Source organism: Erythrolamprus reginae, chromosome 2, assembly GCF_031021105.1.
Source record: "Erythrolamprus reginae isolate rEryReg1 chromosome 2, rEryReg1.hap1, whole genome shotgun sequence".
NCBI lineage: Eukaryota > Metazoa > Chordata > Lepidosauria > Squamata > Dipsadidae > Erythrolamprus > Erythrolamprus reginae.
In genome coordinates, this window is record NC_091951.1 from 318,556,889 (window position 1) to 318,569,375 (window position 12,487).

General features: G+C 37.4%; 1 protein-coding gene across 6 annotated transcripts in view; it reads right to left on the reverse strand.

The window, feature by feature from the left end:
- MAST4 (microtubule associated serine/threonine kinase family member 4) overlaps positions 1-12,487 on the reverse strand; it is a 242,603-nt gene that overhangs the window by 9,467 nt on the left and 220,649 nt on the right. For all 6 annotated transcript variants that reach the window (XM_070743262.1, XM_070743260.1, XM_070743263.1 and 3 more), the window contains 3 exons: positions 12,137-12,337; positions 10,877-11,106; positions 7,561-7,683 (listed from right to left, as the gene is read on the reverse strand). In XM_070743262.1, the coding sequence (XP_070599363.1) occupies positions 7,561-7,683; positions 10,877-11,106; positions 12,137-12,337 (554 nt within the window). The remainder of the gene's footprint in view (positions 1-7,560; positions 7,684-10,876; positions 11,107-12,136; positions 12,338-12,487) is intronic.

Sequence of the window (12,487 nt, forward strand, 5' to 3'; positions counted from 1 at the left end):
GGCCTTTCCTGCAGTTTCCTACAACAAAGTCAAATGGGAAAGCCAATTATGGAAGGTTGCAAGACATTCTGTTAAGTTTCTCAGCCCTTCCACCCTGTCCATCCCCAGCGCTTCTTGGCTCACACCCCACTGCATGTTTATCTCCTGGCTACTTGTATTTATGGTCCACCATATTCTCATGTCCCAGACTTCCTGTATTTGCATGTGGCTGCACCCCTACTCCCAAGGTCATCCCCTCTCCCCTGTGGCACCTCCAGATACCTTACCTGGAACGTCCATGCACCTTACTTAACAGATTGTGCATCTTGGGAGTATGATGCCAACCAGGATTGGAATATGGTTATGTGATGTTGCAAATTTACAACTGCATCACTTAATGGCAGTAATCCTAATCTCAATTGCCACCATACTTCAAGGACTACTTGTATTTACAATTTTTTTCCGGATGCAAATTGTTATTGAGCATTGAAACTGCTATTCAAAGCAAAAATAAAATAAACAACTGCCATTTTAAATAGATACATCTAAGCCCCCTAGATATGTCTAAATATCTGTTTGTAATCTGGTTATAAATTGCAAATATCCTGTGGTGGTTGTTTTAAAAGCTTTTTCTGCAGATCTTTAAGAGTTAGCTGCCTGCAACAATCTGTGTTCTTGGCCTCGGGACATTAAGTAGAATCTTGGGGTGTATAAACATTAAGCCAATTTGGAATAAATTGAGTGAAAGGAATAGCAAGGTAATATTAATGTGGGTATTCCCGAAAAGTAACATCACAACCACAAGAGTTCTGCAGCCCAAATGTTATTACTGAACATTCTGAAAGTTTATTACAACCTCATCCAGGTTGAAAAAGACTGAAATAAGCCATATGATGCTGTCAACAAATGGTTAATGCCAGAATATATAGGTTGTTTATGCAGGCCAATAGATTAATATCACACACCAGGCATTCTGTATAAACTTATCTATAGTGCATTAGCAATAGCATTTAGACTTATATACCACTTCACAGTGATTTCACAGTCCTCTCTAAGCGGTTTACAGAGTCAGCATATTGCCCCCAACAATCTGGGTCCTCGGAAGGATGGAAGGCTGAGTCAACTATGAGCCAGTAGTGAGATTTGAACTGCTGACCTACAGCTAGCAGTTAGCTGAAGTAGCCTGCAGTGCTACACTTTCATCCTTGTATTAAATTAAATCCTTATATTAAAACATGGTAGAAAAAAATTGTGATTTTTTTTTACAGTAAAATATTTTTTAAATGACTTTATAAAAATCCATTTCCTAAAACTCTTTCAGTGTGCCTTTTATTTCAATTTACAAAAAATAAAACTAATTTTTTTTAAAACCCTCCTCAAATGGGTTCAATTCACACACTTTTGGTAATACAGGATAAGAAGTGGGTTCCTCCCGCTTCAGACCGGTTCTATGGAACCGGTAGTAACTTGGTGGCCTGGGTCACTGGAAGCGGCAGTGACCCAGGCCAGCCACCCCCTGACCTGGCTCTCTTCGCGGGAATGCCATCTTGATTTTTGCTTCTGAGCACATGCAGAAGCTGTTTTTTGCTCCTGTTTTTTTGCTTCTACACAAAAGCTGGTATTTTAACACTGCGAATGCTCGTCAAACAGCAAACCAGCAGTGGAGAAAATCAGAACCCACCCCTATACGGGATATACAGTTATAACAAGAAATGTAGAAAATTTTTAATGTACTTACTTAGGCATGTGATTAGTGGGAGGTTTTGGTGGAATATACATTAATAAGAGGTGGACAGGTTTTGGTGGAATATACATTAATAAGAGGTGGACATCTAATATGAATAAGGAAATAGATTTGGACATACTCTTTGCCTAGTTCTTTTCCTTGACTGGAGGATATTAGCAGAGGCGCTACATGGAAACACGTGGGGAATTGAGTTTTCTCTTGCCTCTTCCTCTTTTTTCTTTTTTTCTTACTATTTTGTATGGTTCCCCCCTCCCCCCCAGATTTTACATTTCTATCTGGTATTACTTTAAATTTTTACCTTTCCCTTTTCCCCCTTCTCTCTTCTTTGTTAACCCTTTTATATATTTTCTATTCTATACGTTTAATTTTCTTTCTTTTTCCCTATAATTCTATATTTTTAATATTTATAATTGTAGTTTATTTTACTTTATAACTGTTATTTTCATTTATTTTTAAAGTTTATATAATAGGAGTTATTTTTAATTAGGTTTGTAATTTGACTAATTTGATAATATTTGGGAATACCAATGGGTTTAATTCTTCCCCTTTGACTATGCCACTAAAAAGTTTCTACTCTTTAATGTAAATTTTTAGGGACTTTTTATTAACAGGCATCAAATATTTATACATGTTTTTTCATTATACATGAAAATTGATATGGAAAAGATATGGAATTTTTAAAAAATATATTAGCCAAATTTTTATGAGGTATTAAAAATTATGAACAGCTTAAAAGTTGTAACATGGATTATATTTTGCTTATTTGTATAATTGGTGAAAAATGAGCAGCTATTGTTATCCAGATGTTAAAAGTAAAGGAGGCAGTATTGAACTTGTAGTATACAACCTTTTGAAATTGACCTATTGTAAACAAATTGTTGACATTGGTATGTTTTATTGTATTGTGATTGGAGAGAAAAACAATAAAAATTCTTTGCAAAAAAAGAGAAAGAAATGACTATTGTGAAAAAAAACAATTAAAAGTTATATCTAATCCTTGTGAGAAAGAACAGTCTTAATGATATACTCTGAAGGCCCATGGTGTTCCATCAGTTGTTGGATTGAAGCTGATAAACTATACATGGTGATAGAATTGTAGAAGACAGTTTTTCAGATAAAGCTAATTATCTTTTTAAAAATATATAAAAAAGATTTTGCTTTATAATTTCAGTCTCTCTAAAGTAAAGAAGCAACAGAGTGCCTAATGTATGCTTGACAGCAACATGAAAGAAACCCAAGTTCACTTGAAAAGACCAGCTACAGGAGGCTTCCCTTAGTATATAATTACTATTTATCAGGTGTTAGCAGAAAAAAATGGAAAGAGATGAAATATAATTACACAGTTCAGAGAAAAGCTAATTGCAAGGAGAGCTTTATTTTATAATCATTACATTTCTGCCATTTTTCTCTTCATTAACTTGGGAGTGCACCTCCACCCATTCTGCCAGGTTGCCTCCCTAGATGCCTCCTGTAGCTTCGAGAGGAATATCCAAGGCTTCTGTTTTTAAAATCATGTAAGTGATTTTATTAACTATTTTCCACTTGATTAACCAAATGCATATGGTTCAGAATAACTACCAGGCACTCTGGACAAACAAAGGAAGGCTTTCAATTATTTATAGACCTCTTTTTTTAAAAAAGTGATAAATATAAACAAACATAGTTGGTTTTTAAAATAATGATAGGGTTTTATATGTTTTTTAATATTAGATTTGTTCCACTGCTATATTGTTTTTATTACTGTTGTGAGCCGCCCCGAGTCTTCGGAGAGGGGCGGCATACAAATCTAATTAATAATAATAATAATAATAATAATAATAATAATAATAATAATAATAATAATAATAATACCACCCAATTAAAAGCCAAAAAGAAAGGAATTGAAATCGGTGACGGGGCCAATAAAGTCTAAATCAAATCAGGATATTTTTGAAGCAGACTGTAGTCCCTAACCCCTATGACCCTTCCAAAGCTTACTGAATCAAAAATTGGCAGGACACAGAAACACAATACCCATGTTCAGATGACTTGCTTGACTAACTGGATCGTGGAGTATAGTGTGTCATATGAACAGGAATACTGGGTCATTTGAAATTTAATCTTATTTGAGACATGCCCAGAGTCAGTATGTCATTTTAATGACTAACTGGAAAGTGTTCATTCAATCAACTTTTCTTTGGTTGAAATTATTATTATTATTATTATTATTATTATTATTATTATTATTATTAATTAGATGTGTATGCCGCCCATCTCCGTAGACTCGGGGCGGCTTACAGCAATGATAAAACAATATATAATGACAAATCTAATAGTTAGAATTTAAAATAACAATAATACATTTAAAAAGTCTAAAAAACAAGAAACCCCAATATATATATATATATTAAAAAAACCATACATACAGTCATATCATACACAAATAACTACATAGGCAGGGGGAGATGTTTCAGTTCCCCCACGTCTGACGACAGAGGTGGGTTTTAAGGAGTTTATGAAAGGCAAGGAGGGTGGGGGCAGTTATAATCTCTGGAGGGAGCTGATTCCAGAGGGTCGGAGCCACCACAGAGAAGGCTCTTCCTCTGGGTCCCGCCAAACGACATTGTTTAGTTGACGGGACCTGGAGGAGACCAACTCTGTGGGACCTAACCGGTCGCTGGGGTGAAGTTTGATAACAAGGTTTATTTGGTTCCCCCATCTCAGCGGTTATCCTGTCCAGAGGCAGAAGAGGTGTCAGTCTTGTGAGAGAGACCAGACATAAAGCATGATCAGATGAGTTAATACTGCTTTACTGTATGTTAACAGTAAAGTAACAGAAAGTTGCAAGTCTGAAAGTATGTTTCTCCCTTTCCATTCACTTTATAAGTCCAAGAAAGTAGCGAGGATCCTGCGTTGACTCCCCCTGTATGCCTCCCCAGATATCTCTCTAGATCAGTGATGGCAAACCTTTTTCATTTGGGTGCCGAAAGCGCACATGGATGCGCTGTTGCACACGACCGAGTGCCCACACCCATAGTTCAATTCTGCCCCACCACCTATGCATGTGCACGATTCCACCTCTGCTCTCCCATTTCCCAACTTTGGGTGAGCCCAGTAGGCCCCTTTTTTGCCCTCCCTGGCTCCAGAGGTTTCCCTAGACACTGGGGAGGAGCTGAAAACACCATCCCAGAGGTTCTTTGTGAGCTGAAAATCAGCTGGCCAGCGCACACGTGCATGCTGGAGCTGAGCTAGGGCAACAGCTCATGTGCTGGTGGATATGGCTAGATATGGCACACATGCCATAGGTTCGCCATCTCTGTTCTAGATGTCAGCTCAGGGGAGGTGACCCAGTTCTTGGCACGCCAGGAGTTGAGTTCATTGATGGTTCTGAGCAGCCATCTGTGACAGATTTGGCTGAGGATCTGGTGGGGGAAACATGAAGCTGCAGGCAGGCAGTGGAGAGGAGAAGCTATCTTTTGTACTGATCTGAGAATGTGTAGGGCAGAGAAAAGGCAGAAGCAGAGAAGATAAGACAGACTACTCACAAGGAGAAAGCCTTGCCCTTCTTAAAGGGCTGCACCGGAAGCTGGCTATTTGGCACCCAGAGCACTCATCAAAGCCTTCCCCAGACTCTAGAACTGGCCCATGTTCCTCCCCAACCTCCTCACTGCCTGAGTCTGCTGGCCGCTGGCAGGCCACAATAGATTTGGATCATAACTTGGATACTCTGGACTTTTCTTGCCTTGTGAACTCTTATTGTGTTATGGATTTAAGTTTGCCTGGTGGACTTATTTTGATTGAGAAACTTTCACGTGCCTTGTGGAGTTTTTGACCATTGCTCTGGTCTGGTTGTGGCAGGACTTAAAAGGGAGAGTACTGGGGTTTCTATGAAGAGGATAGCTGGGGAATATTAAGAAACTCACTGAAACAAAATTACCTGTGTGTGACAGGGGGGGGAGGGAGAAGGAAAGAGGGAGAGAGATTAGAACACAGGTAAGCACAGGTCCCTTCTGAATCACTTATCCTGCCCACATTCCTGGTCTGGGTCAAGCTACCTTTTGTCCGACTATTATTTTGGTATCTCTTTTCCATGTCTCCCAAGGTCATTTTCACATACTATTACAATAAGGGAAAAATGAAAAGGGATAAAAATTCTTTCTGGATATGACCCATGTTTCTTATGGTACTGGGACCTCTTGCTCCACTAATTATATTCTCACTCCAATGATACACAAACATTTAGATAAATATGTCAGGAAGTATGGTGGCAATTGAGAAAACTGTAAATATGATTACTAAATGACTGCTTAAGCTACCAGTTGATACAGGGAACTAAATCAAGCCTTAAGAAAAGGAAGAGATTTGATAAGTGGCATTATGCAATCACCATTTAAGTCTCCCTATAAGAAAAGAATGGGACGTGAACGAGAGAAACTATTGTAAATGACCCCTCTGGCTTCTTACCACAGTTAATGGGAAAAGAGATTGAGCTAATACATTACAAAACATATTCTGCTTTAAATTAGGATCTAAAGCTTGTCTACTTTGTCAGGACTTACTAGACAGGCAGACTTTGATGCTAATTGAGCAAAACACTCGCCTAATTTATATGTATCATCACATTTCAAGACCTTTATAATTTACTGAATTTAAAAAAAATCCATAGTCACTGTTAATTAATACTCCAACTAAATAAATAATTTGCAATAAAATATAAATATATGTTAACATACATTAATTAACAATTGTCTTCAATACATTAATTTTCAGCTATAAAGTTCTACTTCACAAAAATGTGTAAATATCCTAGTCCTGGTGGAAATAAGTTGTCCATTGAGTTGATAGACCAGTATATATTATTTCTCTTTAATTGGCTAGTGCGTGTTGAATAACAACATAATAACAGAGTTGGAAGAGATCTTGGAGGTCTTCTAGTCCAACCCCCTGCATAGGCAGGAAGCCCTACACCACTTCAGACAAATGGTTATCCAATCACTTCTAAAAAAAAAAAATCCCAGTGTTGGAGCATTCACAACTTATGGAGGTAAATTGTTCCACTGTTAATTGTTCCTAACTGTCAGGAAATTTCTCCTTAGTTCTGAGTTGCTTCTCTCCTTGTTTAATTTCCACCCATTGATTCTTGTCCTAACCACACTTTGGTTACCAGAAATTTAGATATTAATCGCTCTGTGTTGCATTATTTTGGTGGGCACATTTACAGTTATACAACCTACTCACTACTTTACATTGTAGCCAAGTGTCATTTCTTCAGTGTTGTCACATGAAAAGATAAACAGTGGTACCTCTACCTACAAACACCTCTACTTACAAACCTTTCTAGATAAAAACCGGGTGTTCAAGATTTTTTTGCCTCTTCTCAAGAACCATTTTCCACTTACAAACCTGAGCCTCTGAAACTGTAACAGGAAAAGGTAGGGAGAAGCCTCTGTAGGGTTTCTCTAGGAATCTCCTGGGAGGAAACAGGGCCAGAAAAGATGGGGAGAAGCCTCTGTGGGGCCTCTTTAGGAATCTCCTGGGAGGAAACAGGGCCTCCACCCTCCCTGTGGTTTCCCCAATTGCACACATTATTTGCTTTTACATTGATTCCTATGGGGAAAATTGCTTCTTCTTATAAACTTTTCTACTTAAGAACCTGGTTACGGAACGAATTAAGTTCGTAAGTAGAGGTACCATTGTACTTAAATGTTTACAAAATGTGTACTCACTTCTGTGATATACTGTACGCTTAAATAACAAAATGAGTATTCTATAGTAAATGCACTGATTGGGGAAAAAGAATGAATAATAAAACACACAGCATGAGGGACAGATTATTATCAGATTACTGTTATTACCTTTAATAACAGTTCTATGACTTCAGTGTGAACAAGGCCATGCACTGGCTCTCCATTAATATGCGTAATGAGATCACCAGCTTTCAACCCAGCATGATAGGCAGGACTTCCCTCTTCAATGTTCTAGAAAGTAAAAGAAAATGCATAAGCTTAAATATATTTGTCCTAGAAGTATAACAAAGTAGCTTTTGGATGTATCAAGGAAAAAAATGGATTACTTTGTTGTTCTTCCACATGCCAATGGCACAGTCAATCACAAAAAATTATTCCATCACCTTCTTAATATAAACAGTTCTGCTCTTTAATATCACTGATTAATTGTTCATGTTAAATTTTCTGCCTGTTATGTGCCACAGTTTTCATTTTTAAATTTCTACATTCCAAGTCATCATTTATCTGATTCATCATGAGAGAAAAATTTGGGGAAACCAAGGGAAGCACTAACCATTCTGGGTTGGCAACAGCACAATTGAATGTTGTAAAGTAAACAAAGTCATTTTACAAATATATGCAAATCCAAGATTTCCTATTGGTGGTGGGGAGTTGTTCATTCATTTAAAATTGCTGTTGCGTTTTTAAAGACAAGGATATCTCATTACAGCTCGGTTATTTAATGTATTTACAGATAAAGAATGTTTGTGCAGAAATTAGAGGAATGTTGATTGGAGAGATATGCATGAGTACCTTTTGATGGGGATGATGCCATGTTGTTGGCTGAGAACCTGAAAGATTTGCAGCAAACATTAGATATACTGCATGATGCAAGAGCATGCATCTAAAAATTAATGTATTAAAGACTCGGGAAGTTATGTTTGTTAGGGAAAATGGAGTAACTCCAAATTATATATAAATGATGAAAATCTATAGCAAATAAATGAATTTGTGTTCTTTGATAGAATAGTTACTAAGATGGGAAAATGGATGAATTTTATGACACACACATTCTGATACAGCAGCACATGATGGGTTAAGAGAAGTGTTTGCAAAAAGAAAGAACAACCGGATGCTTCTGCCTACTCTGGCATTGGACCAGAGTACCTCCGGAACCACCTGCTACCGCACGAATCCCAGCAGCCGATAAGGTCCCACAGAGTTGGCCTTCTCTGGGTCCCGTCAACTAAACAATGTCGTCTGGCGGGCCCCAGGGGAAGAGCCTTCTCTGTGGTGGCCCCGGCCCTCTGGAATCAACTCCCTCCGGAGATTAGAACTGCTCCCACCCTCCTTGTCTTCTGTAAACTACTTAAGACCCACCTATACCGCCAGGCATGGGGGATTTGAGACACCTTTCCCCCAGGCTTATTATAATTTATGTTTGGTATGTATGTGCTGTTTGGTTTTTAATTATGATAGGGTTTTTAGGTTTTTTTTAAAATATTAGATTTGTGCCAGTATAATATTGTTTTTATCGTTGTTGTGAGCCGCCCCGAGTCTTCGGAAAGGGCGGCATACAAATCTAATAAATTATTATTATTATTATTATTTTATATATACAAGTGAAATGTGGAAGAAAAGTAAAATGTGAATGCACAGGGAATGGGTTTAAAAAGAAACGTGTGGGATAAAATAAAAAAAGATCTGGTTAAGAACAAATAGACGAGGAATCAATGTGGACTGAATACAAATATGAGAGGCCATTACAGATAGTCCCCATTTAGTGATCATAATTGAGAGTGGCAACTTTGTCATTAAGTGAATTGGTTTTTAAGTGAAACTGCAATTGTCCTTATGATCTTACAATCTGTGAAGATTATAAATGAAAGCCAGTTCCAAAAAAATGACTTTTTCATCACTGTTGTAACAGTTGCTAAATGAGAGAATTGCTAAATGAGGATTTTTACCTGTATTAAGGAAGAATGATGAGATGGTTTGCTCATATAGAAAATATGAATGAAAATTGGAATCAATTGAACCAATATGTGAAGAAAAAGTGGATAGTTGAGAGCAGAGGTTCCCCAAACTTGGCAACTTTAAGACTTGTGGACTTCAACTCCCAGAATTCTCCAGCCTGCATAGTTGGCTGGAGAATTCTGGGAGTTGAAGTCCACAAGTCGTAAAGTTGCCAAGTTTGGGGACTTCTGGTTGAGAGGAATAAGAAAAGAAAGTCATAGTTGAATTGATCAGAAAAGGGGGGTTCAAGCAGTAGCCCAAGGCCCTGGACTTCAGATCCCCCTCCTCACATTAGTATTAGTATTTAGATGAGGGGAATGATTTAACTTCTTTTGTTAATTAAATACTGTCATAGCAAGAAATTGCCAGACATTGTACTTCTAGAACAAACACTAATTTTAGTGCTATTTAAATTTTTAGCTAAATTGGTAAGTCAAGTTACTAGAAAATTAAACTTTGTTCCTGAAGATTTTTCCTTTGCATTTCATCTTGATGCAGACAAAATGAAAAGAGGATAATAGCTGAAAGATTAGAGAACCCAAACTTGGAACTGGCCCACAAAAATTATGGTACCTTAATAGCAGAGGTGAAATGCTCCTGGTTTGGGCGGGTCAGTTAGTCGTCATAGAGCCGGTAGTGATTGCAGCACTAGGCTTCCCCTACCCGCTCGAATGCCGCCATTTGGGTTATTTTATCCTCTGTGCATGCACAAAGCATTCTGCACATCCGCAGAGAATAAAGAAACCCAAATGGCGGTGTCCAGACAGGTGGGGGAAGCCTCGCATTGCTCTCTGCCAGCTCTATGATGACCGACCAGCCCACCCAAACCGGAAGCATTTCATAATAGCAAATATGTTGTAAGCCGCCCCGAGTCCTCGGAGAGGGGTGGCATATAAATCAAATAAACAAACAAACAAATAAATACGATCGGCTTGAAGATTAATAAAGAATAAACACTGCCAAAGTCTCTATACATTAAGATATGTTATTTTGCATTCCATAAGTCTAAGCAAGGTAAGAATTTCTATACATTTTCCTCTTTTTAAGTTCAAATATACTATTTTAAATGGTCAGGGCTACTTTGTCTTACAGGCACTTTAGTTATATTTCCAATTCAGACTAAATCAGTGGCTCTCAAAGTATAGTCTGGATAATTCTGGGATTCCCCAAAAGCTTTCCAGGGAACCTATGAATATTTTAAATCTTTTAAAGTTTCTCAGTTCTAATTTCTAATATAGTAAACATTAACAAATATTTGGGGTCCTCAATCATAAAGATGATCTGAAACCAAAATGATTGAGCACAGCTGGATTACACATTATACTAAGTTATAATACTTTTCCATTTATTAAACGACACTAAATTATGTGTCTCATTTAAGCATAACCTACAAATAAATTAATCAGGTACAACAGATTGTAAATTTTACCCAAATAATGTGATGGACTGTGTAGATGTCGCTATCACCCACATATACTCGGATTGCTCGGATAGTGAATCCATATTTTTTGCCTGAAGTATGAATTATGACAGGCTGGTGGGGACTAGCAGGAGCTGTTGATGAATCACGGCTTGGAGAAGAATCTCTGGATGAAGAAGGATCTGAAGATATGGAATGGGGAGACATTGGACTTCCCAAAGGCGACACCCCAAATATATCTGGGAAAGAAATAGTCCTCTGTTTAGGAGTACATTCAATTTCATATATTATGTTAATACACTTTGTTATCATATTCACAATTTGACTGTTTAAGAATTATCTGCCACTACTCAAAACATTTCAAAATATTTCTCTTTTTTTCTGGTGGGAAAAAAAATATCAATCTGCAGGTTTATTATACAATATATTATCAATCTGCAGGTATTTTATACAATGTTTATGGTTAAGATCTTTTTGGTTAAAAACTGAAGGAAGAATATGTTCACACTCTTACAAATTATATAATAGACCCATGTTTTTTAGATGATGATTTTATGGTTAAAACAAAGTAGGGAAAACACGGGATAGCTAGTTTCATTCTAACCCCTCACCAGCCAAATCGTATAGGACCAATACAGTCCATAGAAATACACATCTGTATTTCTTTCTGCATAACAATGTAATGCGATGAGTAGTATTTTCTTTTTTGCACGTGTTCACCTGATAGCTTCTAGAAATTATTTGGGCTATCTGTATTTTCATTTCTCCCATTTATCTCAGTCAAATGTGTATCTGCATTGGGAAAGACAGCAGATGCGCTGATCTGGATATCAAGTCCAGAAGATAAAAAGCAAGGTGGCTTCGGATGGACCAATCCTTAGCATTCCAAGCCACTGCCTACCTGCCTCTCTCTTATGGATTAGATCCAGCCCATTGTTTAAACCAGAGGTCTTCAAACTTGTGGACTTCAACTCCCACAACTCTGGGAGTTGAAATCCACAAGTCTTAAAGTTGCCAAGTTTGAAGACCTCTGGTTTAAATCAAAATTCCTTTTCTGATAGCAATTATTCACCAGATAAATGCAACCTCTTTTAGAAGAAGATAACAATATGATGCACATGGAGTATTAACTAATAGTAAAGATTCAGTGGACACACCATGCAAAACCTTGAAAAAGCATGACTCATTTTAACACAAGAAAGGTTTGATTGAAGATGCATTGCTTAAAGAGAAAAAAGGATCAGTTTCATCATTACAAACAGTATCTACCTCCTGGAATCATAAGGGACAGAGCACTGGCCGAGAGAGATTTTGTAACCTTTCCAGATATTTTCTTTTTTTCTGTAGTTTCTAACCGATGCCGAGCCATATGAGGTGCTTGTTCAGTAGACGGCTTTGAGAAATTATCTGTGCTGTCCACACTTTCATTTCTTCCGTTTATCTGATCCAAGTGCTCCGAAAAGCTACCGGCTGCACAAAATAAAAGAATCAACGCATTAAATCAAGATTTTGGAGGAAGTCAAGCAATAACATGAGGATTTATTTTTTTGGTTACAATCTCATGCAATAAAATTCTAGAACAAGCACCTGCAGAGTTATTAATCATCATTTTGGCATGAA